The sequence below is a fragment of the Phyllostomus discolor genome, chromosome 1, assembly GCF_004126475.2.
Source record: "Phyllostomus discolor isolate MPI-MPIP mPhyDis1 chromosome 1, mPhyDis1.pri.v3, whole genome shotgun sequence".
Lineage (NCBI taxonomy): Eukaryota > Metazoa > Chordata > Mammalia > Chiroptera > Phyllostomidae > Phyllostomus > Phyllostomus discolor.
In genome coordinates, this window is record NC_040903.2 from 26250914 (window position 1) to 26269310 (window position 18397).

Consider the following 18397-nt stretch of genomic DNA (forward strand, 5'->3'; position numbering starts at 1 on the left):
ATCCATGGTTGAGAATATTTAAAACCTTAATTTTATAAATACCCACAATGGCCTATGTAAAATCCAGAAACATCGTACAAGCACTGTTTTCTACCCTAGATATATGTATATTTACCACTCATGGATCTGCACTAGGATTTAAATTATTCACATCTCTCTTCTCTTCTACTGTTGCTCTTTATTCTCCAGGAGAAGTCAGAGCCTCTGTAGCAAAAGACCACGTACCCAGCATGTGCATAAAGGTCTGGTTTTCTTCCCTGTGGCTCCACAAACAGGGGGTGGTCCTTTGCGATACAACCTAGCCATGTACTGAGCGCAATGTGCTTTTCAGATATTATTTTGGCTGTAGTTTCTGCACATGTTACTCATTACTTTCCTTATTTGCTATGTAGTAACTCTCATGGCCCTGTGAACATTAGAATGTAGCACTAGAAGTTTTTTACCATTTAAACTAGAAAATACATAGATTGGCCCAAATTATATGAGCCTCATTTCACACTCTTTCAATGAGATTAGCTAAATGAATCACCCTTCTGAATGAAATATGGGTAAAAGTTATAATATGCAGGTATACACATAGACACATAATAAGGAACATTTTAAGGGACTTTCTATAGGTAGCCAAAAGGGGTACAATAATTTATCTTACTGTATTGTATTTTAGATTAATGACCTTAAAATATCTTCTACAGTAAAAATTATGCTGATGATACAATCTTACCTCAAAAACTTACACAGTGAACATAAAAGGTATTATAAAGTTGTCTTTAGAAGGTGAAATCTAGCCCTGGCTGGTGTGGCTCAGTGGATTGGGTGCCAGCCTGTGAGCCAAAGGGTCATTGGTTCGATTCCCAGTCAGGCACATGTCTGGGTTGAGGGCCAGGTCCCCAGTGGGGGGCGCATGAAAGGCAACCACACATTGATATTTCTCTCCCTCTCTTTTTCCTTCCCTTGCCGTTTCTCTAAAAGGCAATTACTAACTGGCAATTACTAGTTGCCCGAATTACTAACTGGTCATATTGAAAAAGGCACTAAAAAGAAAACTGCTAGTAGAAATTTTTATTGTAGTATTCATATCATAGAACAATTTGTCCAATTGTGCTTTTTATTTTTTTAATGAATAAACAAATAAAAGAAGTCAAATCTAGAAAAAAATAAAGAACATGGAGGGATACAGTAACTCCTTATTATCCTGAAGTGTTTTTACAGTGACTCGGTGCGGACAGAGCCCCTGTGTTTGCTAAGCTCGAGGCCTGCTCCTGGGGACTATTCAGAGATCAGGGTCATTAGCGTGCGGATCTGCTGCACTTTCTTTCGCAACAAACTTCCTAAGATTTCTCCTTGGGAATATCAGTCCATTCCCCATTGAGTCATATTCTGCTGACTAATAAAGAAATTATGAAAAGGGAGAGAAAAGCCTAAGAGAAAAACTTAGGAGATCTTACTTGATTCTTTTTTGAACTGAAATTTGTGAAGTTCTTAAAAAGTTTTAAACTGAGGAGGAACTAAAACATGGCAAAAAAATTATCTTCCAAGTACCAAAATTGCACAAGGGTTACAACCCTCCTAGAAACTCGCCACCAAGTTTATTACTGGCATGAAAACAGCCACTTACATAGCAAACCTGAAAAACAATACTTAGCATATGGGACCTAATGCAACGTTCAACCATTTCGAGGTCAGAGAACTGTGTTATTCCAGTGAACGAAGAGTGGGCGCTCTCCTCACCTCCAGAGGCAGCATCTGTGGGTACTGCGCTGCCAGGGGCATCGGGGGCCTCATTACATGGGGATGGAGGCTGCAGAAATAAAATACAGATGGCCTTTCCATGGGGTACAAAAAGGAAGGTAGCTTTAAAAAAGATTTCCCTTTGCAATGCGTGTTTAGACGCAAAACTTCTCTCTTATGGATTTAGGTTGTTGTAGGTAAACTACTACTCTTTTCCATTTCAATGGTTCAGATAATATTTAAAATAGTGATTGATCATATTGACAGTATATATTTGAATATGCATGAATGTCCCTGTGTTGGGTATATGTGCATAGGCACCTGAATTACTAACTGGCCATATTGTAAAAGGCACTAAAAAGAAAACTCCTCCTGGTAGAAATTTTTATTGTAGTATTCATATCATAGAACAATTTGTCCAATTGTGTTTTTTATTTTTTTAAATATGTATGTCAATCATCTAGTTTGTCTGGAACCTAGCACTGTACGCAGCACGTAACGGATGTAAAAATGGTAGTGGGACTGAATGGAAATTTTGCAAGAAAAAGAAATTCATCTCATCATCTCATGACACTAACTGTGTAACTCCTTCGTTTCTGACTGTTCGCGGTTAGGGGCAGTCTGAGTACTCTGTCTGGAGTATGGAGGGACTACACTCTAGGACTTTGAATTCTCCAGGCTTTCTCACACGAATGGGAAAGAGGTGAAAACTTATTAGGTGGAGAAGAAAACATACTCCTAATTCACATGGAAGTGGGTATATTCAGTAGGGATTAGAGCCAGATGACAGGGGCCTCTGTATGTCATGATGAGCGTGATTGTCACAGCTTCTAAGCACTAGATGTGAGGGGAGACAGGAAGTGGTGGGCACCTGTTAGAAAGCAAATGGCTTAGAGGGAGAGTGGTGTTTCGGGGACCGTGGGAACAAACAGGTGCACCGTCCATTCCCCACGGTGCCCGGTGAGGGCCTAGGCTGGCCAGTGTGAGGGGCGTGAGACTGGGCTGGCAGGAGCTGAGGGGCACCTCTCTCATCACAGCCGTAAACTCTGGCTTAGGCTTGGAGCTGTGAAAACAGAAAGTCCCCCAAAATAACATGCTTGAAGAATAACATCCCAGTTCCAGGAGTATCCCCAACCCCCTAAAGCTAATAAGGCCCCAGGAAGATTCCCATCATGCCTTGAAACAGGAAAATCAGAGGTTTCTGGGCAACCTCAGGGCATGCATCCAGGCAGGGACAGGTGCCACTGTCATGCGTGTGATGACGGACACTTGAAAGTTACCTCAATTCTCTCAGACTGTGGCTGCCTCTAATGACAGCTGTGGTGGGTAAAGAAGTAGGGGGAAACAGAGATTCACTGAGCTCAGGTTCAGCCCTGTTTCAACTTTACCTAAGTTAGGACCTAGATTTTACCTTTCTCTCATTTGGGCAAATGGAGAAACATGTTCTCACTAGGAAAACTTTCAAGACAGGAGAAGATCACAAGCACAAAGGCGATAAATGACTTATAAGAAAGTAGAACCAGTAAAACATGTATCAGAAGAATTTAAGAGAAGTGTGATGAAAAAAACCCTGGAAAGATATGGGAAGATAGAACCAATTGGATACTAAGTCATACAAAAATGTAACAGCTAAAAGAAAGAAGCCAATAGTAAAGTGAGCAGTGAACAGGATAGAGTTTAGAAGTTCAAACAGAACCAGAGACTTGGAAACAAAGAACAAACTGACAGTGATCAGCAGGGAGGGTGGAGGGGGATAATGGGGGGAGGAAGGGGGAGGGGCAAGAAAAGGAACAGGAATACAGGACTCACCTGTGCAGACAAGGGGGGGGGACTGACTGTGGGAGTGGGGGGGGCGGGGTAGGGGTGAGCAGTGGGGAAAAGGCGGGACAACTATAAGTGAACAACAATCAAAAAAAAGTTCAAATAAATAAACTATCCCAAAAGAGAGCAGGAAATTAAAGAAATTAAATGAAAGCTCCTTTTCATTTAAGAAAAATGAAAAGATACGAGGAATAGAGATGAGTGCATATACATAATGCGAGTCCAAGGAGAGAATAAAAAGGGTCACAATGAAAAAGAATGAATGATACTTTCTCAGGATTAAAGAAAGACACGTCCTTCAATTGAAAGCACTCATACAGTGCCAAAAAGGGATATAAGACAAAGGCACCTACTTGTGGACACATTATGGTTAAATTAAGGTTAAGAAAAATTTCCAAAAGCTTCTAGAGAGAAAAAGCAGGTTACTTACAAAGAAAGAAGATCTAACACTCGATGAACACACAAAATTACTTTACTACCTTTGAGGGGGCAGGGAAAGGAAGACACGGTAACACAGACAATGAGTAAATATGGTCATCAAAACTATAGAAATAACCAGGTAGAGATTGGACGCAGACTGTAAAGCTTTCAAACCAGCAGCAGAAAATCTGATTTAGACAGTGTGGGAAGTAGGGGGAAGAAAACAACAACAACAAAAAGCAGATACATGAAAAACAGAAAATAAGGTAGGAGAAACAAGGCCTAAAATAGCAATAATACAATAAATATACATGGGTTAAATTCATTGATGGAAAGACAGAGTCTTAGGTGGAATTAAAAACAAACAGCACTAGGGATGGTGTTTAAAAGAGACACACTTTATAACAACAGCTAGTATATGTAACACAACACTTATTTGATCACTGTGTTCTAAGCGCTTCAATTCTCAGAAAAAGTCTATGTGAGATACAAACGAAGGCAAAGAAGAACTGGATGGTTATATTGCTTATGGTAAAACAGCGAGTGAGTGGTGAAGTCAGGACTCAGCCCTAAGCAGCATGGATGCAGAGACAGCATTCTTAGTCACTATCTTATACGGAAGGATTGAATGTAAACACTTGGGGAAAAAAAAAAGACAAGGCACATATGAAACAAAGGAATGCCATGTTAGTGGTTTTAATAACAGGCAAAATAGAGTCTAGGACACAGGAGAGGCCATAAGGCTCAGAGAGAGATCTTTATGTATGATAATATTCCTCTTACCAAAAATACTCAAGTAGGCCACATAGGGGAAAATCTGATAGTGTTTCTAAGAATAACATAATTTTTAAGAATAGCTGCCCATGCTTTAGATACATATATTAACCCATTCATTCCTCACACCTTTATGATAGCAATTATTTTTATCTCTATTTCAAAGAGGAAGATGTTGGCCATGTGTCACTCAGCCAGTAAGTGGTGCAGCCTGCAGTTAGGTTCTGGAAGTCTGGCCTCGGAGCCCGAGTGCCGGAGCATGTGGCACCCCCGCCCAGGGCGTGGGGGGCTGTTGGTGAGCGGCACTGGGAGAGCTTGTTCACGGTGCGGAAAGGAAAAACACTGGATCCCTCTCCTTCATAAGATACACAAAAACAGACTTCTAATATGAACGTGAGACCTCTATGGAAAACAGAAAGCTCTGAAATTAACAGAAGAAAAAAATAGAATATCCTTGTGAGTGGGATGTTCTTGGTATTCAAGAAGAACAAACCGTAAAGGAAAAAAATTAATGAAATTTGACTATATCAGAGTAAATGATTTTTATTTTATTTTATTTTATTTTATTATTTTTTAAAGATTTTATTTATTTATTTTTAGGGAGGGAAGGGAGGGAGAGAGAGAGAGAGACAGGGAGAGAGAGAGAGAAACATCAATGTGCGGTTGCTGGGGGTTATGGCCTGCAACCCAGGAATGTACCCTGGCTGGGAATCGAACCTGGGACACTTTGGTTCCCAGCCCGCGCTCAATCCATTTATTTTATTTTTTAAAAATATTTTATTTATTCATTTTTAGAGAGAGGGGAAGGGAAGGAGAAAGAGAGGGAGAGAAACACCAGTGTGTGGTTGCCTCTCACATGGCTCCCACTGGGGGCCTGGCCTGCAACCCAGGCATGTGCCCTAGACCGGGAATCAAATCAGTGACCCTCTGGGTTACAGCCTATGCTCAATCTACCGAGCTACACCAGCCAGGGCAGAGTGAATGATTTTTAGTCAAGGAAGAACATCACAGGCAGAATTAAGAAGGGAGCCAGACCAGAACATTTTTGCCATGTCCACGATCAACAAAGAATCACTACCCTGAACACATGAGAAATTTTTGTACGTAAGCAGAGAAGTACGACAAGGAAACCCAACATAAAGTTCATGTCCTTGTCCCCCTTCAGTGTGCCACCTCTTTCCACAGCCACTGTTACCATTCACTTCACAGAAGTCTGTCTGACACATAATAAATCAATCGTCAACTCACACATGGCAGTGGCTGCCTTTTGAATGTGTATGTGTTTATTTTACTGAACAATAGTCACAACGTGAAGGCAAGAACTACTTTTTCCTCTTGTTCACTGCTCTATTTATGTATGGCACCTTTAAAGGTGCCTGGTACATAGCGAGTGTTTGGAAAACATGCATTGAATAAATGAAGGAAAGAAAGAAGGAAGGAACTTCCCAAGTAGAAATACAGAGAGGTGAACAGTTCCGTGAAGAGATGCTCCATCTCCCTTGTCTTCAGAGAAATGAAAATCAAAGCAACAAGGGGCCACTGTTCACCCATCACACCGACAACGTCATAAATTCAGGAACGCTGAATTTGGGGTGAGGTAGGGAAAAGCCACCCTCCTACGTGGATCTGGGAGGACACGCTAGTGCGGCTGTTTGGGAGCGATGTGGCAATTCTGATCGAAATGAAATACGCACGTAGCCCACAGCCAAGCACTCCCATTCCTAAGTGTGTAAGCTAGAAAAACACTCGCATGGGTGCATCGAGAGGATACTCATTTCAGCACTTTCCGTGGTAGCGAAGATTTAGAGGCGACCTCTGTGGCCATCGCTACGGTAATGGACAGATACAGTGCTGCCTGTGCGTTACTGTCATGTACGTAGTAGTGAAAACAGACAAACTCGTTCTGCAGCTAGTAACGTGGACAGGTCTTAAAACTGCAGAAAAATCAAAACAGCAAAAATTTATGGTGAAGTATTATTAGAAACATGTATCTATCCCTTAATTCAACACACATATAGCAATATTATATATTTTTGGTAGCTACATGTGTGTACAAGTGAAGTATGGAAGATGGGAACACATAACTACCTGAGATTGTTCTCCTAAGGCGGAGTGAAGAGCAAGTGAACAGAATGAAGAGAAAAATTAAATGACAAAGATACGAGAACTTGTTTCAGTTTCAAACTCCAGGGTGCTCGCAGCGTCGGGCGAAGGCCAGCTTGTCCGTCTTCCTGCCTGATCCCACACTGGCATTACCTGGTCTCACCTCGCTGGCCCTTCCAGGACAGAGGAAGGTTGTTTTGGGGACAAAGCAAGATCTGATGTTTGTGGTCCTGGGTTCCTCTTATTTTCCTGGCTGAGATATATACATACTTATTGACACCTCATTCAAAAACAAACTGACTGCTGGAACCATCCTCATTTTAGGGTGTTATCTGGCATCCAAGAGCACAGAGAAGTCTGATGGCATCTCTGGGCTGTGCAGCTGTCGCCACAGAAAGAGAGTCAGTCATTTTTGAGGAAGCATGGAGAAAGGGAAACGTGCCAGGTGAGACGGGGAAAGGTCCCTGTTTTCAAGTAAAGAGTCTGGAAATTACTGGTGAGGGCACTTGGAACAACGCCATCAATATGCAGGTGAGCCTGTCAGAACGAACTCCCTCCACACTCATTCGTAGCAGCCACAGACACTCCCCAGCAGGGGCTGGCTGGCTGACCTGGCCCCAGGGCCAAGTCCAGACGGCCGCCTGTTTTCTCCATCAGTTCACACTACAGTGGCAGAGTTGAGCAGCAGTGACAGCCACCGTATCGCCTACAAAGCCTAAAATATTTATTGTCTATCCCTTTACAGACAAGGCTTGCCCATCTCTGCTCTATATAATACTGCCCCACTCTAAGTGAATGCGACCTGGAATCCCCTCCTCTTTCATGCCTGAACTTGAAGCTTATGTCCATTACTTGTCTCTCTCTGTCTGACCCCGTGGTAATATGCCTTTGGCTCTCCAAGACCATCTCTGCCCTGGGATGCTGTCTCTCCTCTCCCTTTACTCCGTGGCTTGCGGCTGTTCGACACTCGTGGCCCACATCCCACCTGGTCTTGACTCTTGGATCACTAGCCTGGCCCCAGACACTAAGCCTTTAACGTGCCCTAATTCGGGCTGGCTCAGACAGCTTTACGAAATGGATGGTCATCACTAGGAACCACCGTGGGTTTAAGGAGAACCCGAAACGCCAAACTAACTCAATGCTTCCCTTTCCCTCACCGTCGGGTCAGCAGACTGACAGATCAGAGAAATGTGGCAGGTTCCGTATATCACATCCTCAGCAAACCGGAAAATGAAGCCCTTTCATTCTGTCACTGAGGAACTGAAGGAGAACTGTAAGCGGTCCATTAGGTGGATTTGCATTTGACTGGAGCATTAGAGTGCTGATGTATGGATTTATGAGAAGCTTTTGGGAGGCCTTTCCTGGAAAGCTGCAGAGTTCTGTGTGTATGATTGTTGAACAGAAAAGAATCATCAAAAATTGGAATGCAGTTATAGAAGATCTAGACACTTATTCCAAGTTAGGAAGACACAAAACAGAAAAAGGCTAAATGAATAACATATCATTTAAGAGGCTGGTGATGGAAATAGAGATAGCAGTTACCCTGGGGAGAGTTGGAAGTGAAAGGAGCGTTAGGGGGTTTCTGGGCTCTTGGCAGCTTTGGCTGCTGGATACGGGCATGTGTTCACTTTGTGAACATTCACTGACCTGCACGCTTACACATCATGTACTTTCCAGTATAGGTCTATTCTGTCTATCAGAAAAGTTATATAATCTGCGGTTCTGGTGTGTGTGTGTGTGTGTGTGTGTGTGAGAGAGAGAGAGAGAGAGAGAGAGACAGAGAGAGAGAGACAGAGAGAGACAGAGAGAGAGAGACAGACAGACAGACAGACAGACTGTGTTGGTCATGGTGGTCCATCCTAACTGAGTCACTTCTAAAACTATGTAATATCCAATTACAGTGAGATTCTACAGCGTTGAGATTTCTCACCTACTTCAGGTATGTTACTGTCAAATACGAACTTCCCCAGTGGTGTACATCGTAACTGTACACCACGCAGGTCCTTTAACGTCACTCAGCAGAGACAGAATAGCAACTAAGATCGACAGGGCTGAGCAACTTAATGTTATGTTAAAGAAAAATATGGGCATTTTAAGAAACCATAAAATGTATTTGTTATGTCCTCTTTTAGCCATGTGTGAAAGAAATACTCTCTCAACAATTCCAACATTTATTCATATTATCTTGGAAGCAAGTGTAGGGTTGACATTCGTTAATGGTCTGTGAGTCTTCTCACAGCCAAACATCTGCTTTGGCATCCAACGATGTTCTCAAGCTTTTTTTTTTTTTTAATTTAAAGGAATGTCTGTCAAGCATTTATTAGCGTCATTTGTGCTTTATGACGACTCTTTCTTCAACCAGAACATTTATTCAGAGAACTCCTTAAAGTTTAAAACAATCTCAAAACATTTTAGAAGCAGATTCAAGAAGTAAAGAAATCCTTTATTTAATGCACTGGAGCTACGACAGAAAGTATGCAACGTGTCCCCTCAGACCTCTTCTTGGAGGGTCCCTCGATGGGACCGAGGTGAAAGGTTTTGCCTGGAATGCAGCTCCCGAGTGACGCCGCTCACTGAGGTCAAGTGTTTTTTTATGCACTGTGGGGACATCGCCTAAACGGGGGTTAAACTTTGATTAAGAGATGTTGCAAGTAGGGAGAAATGCTCACTTCAATTTAACTCCTGCTTCTCAGAAGACATGAGTACATAAATTATGGAGAAGAACGGTGATTACTAGACAGTCTAAAAGCTGGAGGCTCTAGTCCAATTTTCAACCAACTGTCACAGAACATAAGTTTCAATATATGTTTAAACTAAACTGACAACTACAGAAAAAAATGTGAAATTCTTTGAGAGGCTGGGTTATGTGAACTGACGAGGATCTCAGAAACCACATGCGATTTAACACACGGCGATATTCCACTATGACGTCCCCACTCTCTTCTGGAGGGAGTATTAAGAGAGGGGGAACAGATGCTTCCCCAAATTAAGTTAATCCAAGCAGTAGACAGTCCTCCCAGAACAGAGTGGCCAACAGAAGTATGGTTCATCCAAAAAAAAAAAAAAAGGAAGAAAGAAAGAAAGGGTTCAGAGAAATCTTCTGGCCCAGAAGCTCCTGCACTAGAGGGAGGTGACCCGGGGAGCTTGTGTGTGTGCAGGGCTCCCCACCGCCCAAGCCAGAGAGGCCCCACTCTTAGCTGCTTCAGACGTCAGGCTCCCTGGAGGACTTGAATGACGGCTATATGCCACGCTCCACATTTCACAGGTCACAAAACGGAGGCCCGAGAGATACCATTAGGTATCTGCAGTGCCAGAGAGGGAGCACTAGAACTAGAATTTTGGGAATCCCCAGCTAAGATGTCAGGACACCAATAATATAAGCTGTAAGAATTTAGGCCATAAAATATTGGTAACTGAGAAGAATTATTTTCTCATAGTTACTTTGCAGATTAGCTCTTGACGTTACTTGTGTACACAAATCTCCATGACTCTTGGAGTGAGCCTTTTTCCTCCTCTACCCATCTGAGGAGTTTCAGGGAGTCTGTGAAACCCCCCAAATGGTGCATTTACTGTTACACATTTGTGTGCATGTGTACATTTTGGAGGAGATGGTCCTCCGCCAAAGGAGGATGCTTTCCTTTGTTCCTCAAAGCATCTGTGATCACGCCCAAAGATAAGAATCCATGTACTCGAGTAAGAGAACAGGAGGGAGGAGGCCCTCGAGGCGTAGTTTATGTTTATTACCAGGAAAACGGATCAGAAACTGCCCTGGCATGGGATGCATGTTTTCCATTAAACTGCTCAGGTTACACAGGTAAATGTGCACAGAGGTAAAAAGAAAGCTGCATGGTAGTCATGAACATACAGTACCCGGTAGACTGATAAAACCAGATTTCATTTTACTTCTTGGATTTTACATACTCAAAAAAAAAAACATTTGAGGAATAACATGCAACCTCCCCTTTGTAAACCAAAACCAGGACTCCAAAGCCCTGAATAATTTGGGGGCGCGGGCATTATTTCTGTCTCTGAATATTCCCTTCAGAAAATGGTGGTAAGAGACTTCGTGACTGCGACGGAGAACAACTGTTTCTTTCAATTCCACTGCAGACTCCTCAGGGAAAACGCTCATCTTCCATAACTGTGTCAATTAGGCGAACACTAAAAACTGCCTTCTGCCCTTTGTGCTGATAATGGCAGGGCAGAGAGAGGCTGACGTAATGCTGAAAGATGTCACTAGTATGAAGGGCCCCCTTCTCCATTACAGGAAGGCCTTCCCTCCACTGCCTTCCTGCACAGACTGACAAGGAATAGATCGGAAAGAAGTCTGAGGGAAAGCCCATCAGGCTAGAGTGAACATAAATGAATTTGGGAAACAGTACTGTGCTATATTTTGAAATAATCTTCAGTATTTATCGGGAGCATCTCTTATAATGAAGTAAAATAGAGAATTTCCTGAGGCTGGGAGATGGTAATCATCTAAAAATCCAGGAGTGACACTTGCATGTCACGGGAAAGAGTGAGCTACAGACTTTCTCACCTACGCCTGCCCAGGGGGAGGAGCATTATCGTGGAGATTACACTTCGAGGTCAGTAAGCTCAATGACACGAAGATGGTCTGTGCCAACTGTTAAATGCCAAGAGGCACCAGGCCAAGAAGGTGCAGAGACATAAATTGGGCAGGGGCACTGATGTAATTATGGGCTTAGATGAATTCTCAAAGCCAGACCGGAAGCTGAACCACAGTCCTTATGGGAAAAGAGAGAGTATGAAGGCAATTAGAAGAAAAAAAGCTGAGGAAAGATATTTCACTTAAAAAAAAAAAGCAAAATGAGAAAGCAAGCCTAAAACTCTAAATAAACCTCAGTGTCTGCACAGGGGCCTCCGTGGTCCTCCAATGCGCTTAAGGCAGGATGGAGGGAGGGAGGGGCCACACACATCTTTATGGGCCAGGCTGCAGAGCTGAGCTGCACGTGCACGGCAGGGTGTGAGTCCCTCCCGGGGACCTGGAGGAGCCCCGAGGTCCATGTGACTCGTGAGTGTCCAGAACAAGGATCTCGGGAGGGAATTTCACAAGCACAGAACATACTTTCCCTCCCTTGACGCTGCTTGCTAGTTTTTCTCTCCCTCTGCTATTGTTTAATTTGTGGCTCAACTTTCTGAAGAATGGTGGGAGGTACTGTGTTAAGCAATGCTGTAAGAATGGGGCTCAGCTGCTGGGACTGTGTTTTGAAAACTGGCCTCCCACGTCTTTCAAACCAATTGTGATTCTTTCTACTTGAACAGAAAGAAAGATACTGGAAGGAGAGCAGGCGGGAGATCTTATCCATCTTGTGTGTGCTCCATCCACATCTAGCACACAGTAGGCACAGGGCGGATGCTGCGGACTCAAGGGAACCAGTCCTTTTATCTAAATAGCTCTGGGCTCCGTTTTGTTTCCACACAGATGCCAACAGTCATGTCGCTTAATGTGTTTTCAAGAAAACTTTTCTTGATCCCTGTGATCCCATTAGTGACAATGATTAAACAACCCAGTCTGGCACAATGCCATCCTGATGAAGAGTGTCAGGGTTGCACATTACTAAGACTTCTAGAGATTAGCAAGGAACCAAGAAAAGTTACTGGAAACACATGTTTTAAAAAGCATGAGGTCCTGGCCAGTGTGGCTCAGTTGGTTGGAGCATCGACCTGTAAACCAAAAAGTCCCTGGTTTGACCCCAGGCAGGGCACGTACCAGAGGCCACCAATTGGTGTTTTCCTCTCCCATCGATGTTACTCTCCCTCTCTTTCTCCCTCCCTTCCCCTTGCACTCAGATCAATAAGCATGCCCTTGGGTAAAGATAAAATAAAAGAAAATGCATGAGGATACCAAAGTGAAAATGACATAGTGAAGATAAAATAATTTCTAATTCTTTCTCCATGATTAAGAGGGCCTAATTGTTACTAACATTAATTATCTGTGCAATATTTTCCCAGAAACGTTATAGTAATTTTTTAATTAATACATGCAACTGAGAACAAAAAGCAACTCAATTCTGTGATTATGATACAATTTTATAGGCTGAAATGGTGCTCAGAAAGGGTACTTATGGAGTATGATTTAAACTGTATTTCACAGAGCATATTTCAGTTGGAATTTGGGAAATATCTACATGGCGTGGCTTGTAAGTTTGGAGACAGTATTATTATACACGGAATATTTAGTGACTAAGCCTGGAAACCCCCCCCCCCCCCCCAAAAAAAAAACCCCAAAAGGTTGAAGACTCATAACATTCTTTTTAAAATAAATACATTTTAAATAAAATAATAAAAGCAAACAGTACAGTTTTAAAGAGAAAATTAAAAGCACAGATTCTAAGAAATTCTTCAGAAGCTAACAGTTCATCTCCCAGAAAAAGGGAGAGGAATTGGAGGAACTGCTACTCTGGACCGAATCTGACCAGTTTGGATGCTGAAGAGGAGAATCCTTAGGTGTCATGGTGACCAGACGGGAAGAGACTGGGCACAGTCACGAATTTACCTTAAGTTTTAGGAAGACATCGTTTAAACAGTTTAGAAAAAGAGATGGGCAAGAGTCTTTGACAAGAAGTTCAGGAAGGACAGGATGGTTTACAAAAAATACAAGTCTACGCATGAAGACCTGATAACTCAAAATAGATTTTATTTTAGGACACAGGCAATACTATAAGTTAGAGGGTGATATTATAAATTAAAGGACCGTGCTGTCAATAATTATTTTCCAAAGAGCCAAGCCTTCAGGAAAATGTCCAGCTATTTGGAAAACAGTTCAGTGTACACCACCCTTCATGCCATTCCCCAACATAAACCCTGGCAGCAGGGTCAAAGATTTAGGTGCAGAATGCAGAACCTCACAGAAATAACTCTAGTTGGGAACGCAGGTGAAAAATGGATTGTAAACAACAACAATAACAAAACAACAAGAAATCTGCCAATCCTAACTGTGAGCAGTAGGATTCTACCGCGGTCTGGGAACCTTGAGTCTGAGTTACTAATAAAGAACCTGACGTTTACAAATTCTGGGTAGAATAACTTTAAGAAACTTTCAGAGTCAGGGAACTTAGGATAAAGTCACTCTCCACCAAAATTGGACAGTATTCAGGAGAACTTACCTGCAGCAAATAACAGCTTTGCACGACAAAGCCAAGTCCAGGAAATAATGCCGAACCCCGAAAGTTAAGGCATACTTGAGGGTTTTCCCATCAATGATGAGAGCAAAGTCATTCTCCTTCCGAAGAGCATCGCCGAGGGTAACGCAGTGACGACTGAGAGTTTCCCTCGTTCCCTGAAAATTAAACACACGAACAAAATGCCCATTTGCTCCACATTAAGGATGTTCAGCAACCACATTTAGTTATTTTTAGTGCCTTTTCTGCTTCAAGAGGTTTTCATGTACCTCCACTCATCTAAATCCCCCAAAAGCCCCTCAAGGGAGACGGGGCAAACATGGTCAGGAGAAGCAGGTAACTTGCTTGCAGTCACACATGTGTTCCCCGCAGGCTTGGGACTAGATCACAAACCACCTATTCCTTTACGGCATTTGCTTAGCACTCTAACCACACACGCACGATCCTGCAAAGATATGTTCAGTAAATTGTCTTATTAAAAAACAACATTGCCCTAATTTATGAACTCGTCCAAACTGCTTGGCCAAAAATCCGGGAGAGAGCTGGGGAATATAATTTAAATAATTTATGGGTATTCTTTCAGAAATCCTCAATGCTACTGAAACTTAATTCCCAGTAACCAACAGGAGAAAATGCAGCATCTATAATCTCCTGCCACTTCATGAATTGGCTTCTGCAACTTTAATCATTATTTCATGACGCTGTGTTTTTGCTGGGGATGGTGACATATGGCTTGGTAACCTTGACGGCTCAAATAAAACCCCCTTCCATCAATGAAGAGTTCACGTTCAGGCACAATACAAACCTTTAGTGTCAAGAAATGCTTTGTTCACCCCAACTGCACAGAGCAGCTGTATTAGTCTCCCTCTGTCAAGAACTGCTTTCCCAGCTCTTCAAAGGCAAAATGTTTCAGGATATTTAGTTTTTCTCTCCAAATCCTATAAATTCTTCCTATAACCTAATGGGACCCATTTCCTGTTTCACAAAAGCCCCAACACTGTGAAGAAACCGAGCGCTCGCTCCGCACAGGGAAAAAGGAAGGAGGGAGTCCGTCCTACCAGAGTTTCGTTCTGAGTGCGAATATCTGAGCCTGCAGTTGCTTGCGTAATAAACACAAATATACATATGTCATATATTCATATAATAAACTACACCTTCAATGAAAATACTCATAATACTTTTTATTATGTTCATGGGAGACAGAAGTATTGTTCCAATTTAAGAATACGGTACAGTCATTTCAAAGTTATTTTCACAAGGAGGGAAGCAAAGGCACAGGTGATTAAAATTTTATATTGGGGATTTTTGAAGGTGTTTCCACAATCGTATTCAAATGTGGTTCACGCGATGCTCTGGAATTTCAGAACCTGTTTATGGAAGTCACAGAGGCAGACTGCAGTGTAAAGTAAGACCGCCCAATCTTCCCAGCATGGGGCTTGCCTTAACACTTCCCCCGTCCCCTGTCGCCCTCTGACACCGAGGACCACCTTGGTGTCACATGCACCAAGCGTCACATGGTGCCACAGCAGCATTCTTCACAAAATTTTCTGTTCACACTTCACACTGAGGGGAAGTGGCTGTTTTCATTTACAGGCTTCACCTTCTTATTTCCTGCCGGACATTTTTGGCCCAAGAGGAATTAAGAAAAGGAGGTAAAAAAAAAAAAAATGGCAGTGAAATGCTTCAAGCAAAACTTATCAATGACAATCTGTAGCAGATTAGCCTGGATTGTCTTAAAACTGGCTGTCTTCATATAGGTTAAATGAACAAACAAGGACATCAATGAACTGACAAACGATAAAAGTGAAATGAGGCGATATTCAGCATGGACCCCACCCTAGGCATGCTTCTAGGGGCTACACGTACAGATACAACGTTTCAGTTAAACTGATTACCACCGCAGGCAGAAGGCTCTGCTGTCACTCCCATTCTGCAGCTGGGAAACAGGAGACAAGAGTTCAATTTCCTTGCCCACGGACACACCACACGGCTACTAAGTAGTGAAATGAAACTGAGAATTAAATTTCTTTGTAAGCTTGTCCTTTCTCTGCACAATCCAGCAAAAACAGGTCCAACTTCAGACAGCACCAGGCCGAGCAAATTATAAGCGGAGGGCCCACGCATACCCTCTGCTGTTTCCCTAGAGGCCTCATCATCGGTCATCTCCTTACTGTCAACAGAGGTTTCTCCTTATAAAACAAATTTAAAACACAGATCATGCCTCTGTTTGTTCTCTTTTCCATGGCTTCCTCCTCTCTACACGATGTATTCCAAGTGCTTTAAAATGGCATTTAAGGCTTTCCACAATGGAAGCCCTACTGACATTCATTCTCCTTCCCTTCGCCACCTCAGCTCCTTTATTTCCTGTCTCTGGAATGCCAGGTCTACCCCCTTCCAAACTGAGCTCAGGCGACCGAACCTCCCACACTCACTCTGCACTACCAAGGCCCTTGGGTCCTGAAGGGGAGAGGCCACGTCTAACCTGCTTCCCAGCCACAAACACAGCTGGCCCGCGATTACAGAGACTGGGGAAACACAACTTTATTGAGTGAGAACACTGATAAACTCTGATTTCATCTTATTAACATCATTCCATTTCCCCTTTATTATCACTTCTGATTTGAGAGAGACAGAAAGACCGAGAGAGGGAAGAGAGAGGGGAGAGAGAGAGAGAGAGAGAGAGAGAGAGGGGGAGGAAGAGGTAAGAGGTATTCATTCCCTTACTTGCTCCTTAACTTTCTAGAGGAATAACTCATTATTACGATAGTCTTTCAAACCAATGCACTGCTCACTAAAATGCCACTGTATTTTTTTAAAAAGCTTTTGCCCAAGTGTCTCCTGAGTTGGAAACCCAAGTGAAACCTGAGATGGGCCTCCGGAGGACCTCAAACTGCTTAGAGATCGGCTGCAGGGCAAGGCTGAGAGTCCAGTCAGCCCTGAGCCAGGCCGGCTCCCCCATGAACCAGCCGTGAGACAGCCTCGTGTGCCCCTCTCCCGGCGGTGGAAGGTGCTCTCTAACACCTTAACATTCGTTGAGAATTCTCTCATTTGTGGCACCAGTACCCCTGGCTCTCCTTGGTGAATATCACAGATCTTCAGCAAATCAAGAGGTGTCCCGGAGATGTAACTGAGATAAAATTTCCAAAGGTGAGTCAAAAGCTTCTCACTGTGCCTTCTCCAGCAGGCCCACCTAGGGTGCAAGGTAACAACAAAAAAGCTGCAAACATTTCCTTATTTTAGTTCGCAGTTTTCCTTCTCAAGTAGCGCTGGTGTTGGCTGTGCATTGCCAGTTACAAGTTATATTTTACTCTTATTTATACTGCCAAGAGTATTTTAAAATTCTTTTATTTATAAAAGTTTATTGCTTCTCCCCTAAGCCCGGGAGCCGTACTTTATGGCCATATTGCATTGAAGCTTATCTCCTGTAGCTAGAAATAAATTTATTATGATATTAGCTGTTGCTGTGTTTTCTTTTTGGCTACTGGAGGGGGGAAATGTTTAAACATTTAAACTTAGTGTCATGTGAAAGTGAAAATATATAAATGAGAAGCTAAATCTGGACAAGAGTAAAACACCACATAGTACCACAAAATAAAAGCTCTGTATTTCCTCAGGCTACACAGTCTTCTTTGTGGGCTGAAAGAAAAGAAGCAGCTGTTGCCGTAACAGGGAGAGCCAGCGGTAAAGGCAGTTTGGGGAGACAGATGGGCCAGGGGACAAGGCTGGGGTTCAGGCGCCATCCCAGGCAGTGGTCCAGGTACGGGAGGGAGCCACAGGGAGAGGGGGAGTTCCTTGTGCCTCCCATGTTGACATGTCAGGCGAGCATTCAACCCTGCTCTCTCTACCCACAGACAAGCGCTCACGAGAAGCCCTCAGTCCCCGGACCCCCTCCCATGCTTTCCTGCCATGCGGTTCACAATGTAGGCCACAGCCAGCCCTCTCTTCGGTTCTGTCCTGACAATGAAGGAGGGAAAATGCTACCACCCCAAGAGGACAGGCTCTACTCCACTTTCTTCTCTTCTATGGGTGCTCGCTACTACCGAGCTCAACTTTTCTCCATGGCCACCGGACTCCATACTTCCCAGAGGTTACTCCAGATCTTCTCATGATCCCAAATTTGCTTCAGCAAACATCTACCTGCTTTACTGAGCACATTTATACCAGGAAGAAGTTCCTCAACGATCTCTTCTTAACCCAAAAACTCCCCTTTCCCTAATCATCCCTAATTCTTGAGCCAGGGGGAAGAACTCTCTTGCATCTTCATCTTCCCAATGCCATTATTTATTTTCTTCTTCAAGACTACATACTAAAAACAACATACAAATAAATAAACCAAGAAATGGTCCCCTGATCCAACTTTTCTGAGTCCTCCAGGTGACATGAATATTTCCATCTTTCAGATTCTT

The 18397-nt window shown here is 43.1% G+C and overlaps 1 protein-coding gene across 4 annotated transcripts in view; it reads right to left on the bottom strand.

The window, feature by feature from the left end:
• The window catches only part of ATP8A1 (ATPase phospholipid transporting 8A1), a 216513-nt gene that overhangs the window by 52047 nt on the left and 146069 nt on the right, over positions 1-18397 (bottom strand). For all 4 annotated transcript variants that reach the window (XM_028505406.2, XM_036020088.1, XM_028505407.2 and 1 more), the window contains one exon: positions 13977-14149. In XM_028505406.2, coding sequence (XP_028361207.1) covers positions 13977-14149 — 173 coding nt within the window. The remainder of the gene's footprint in view (positions 1-13976; positions 14150-18397) is intronic.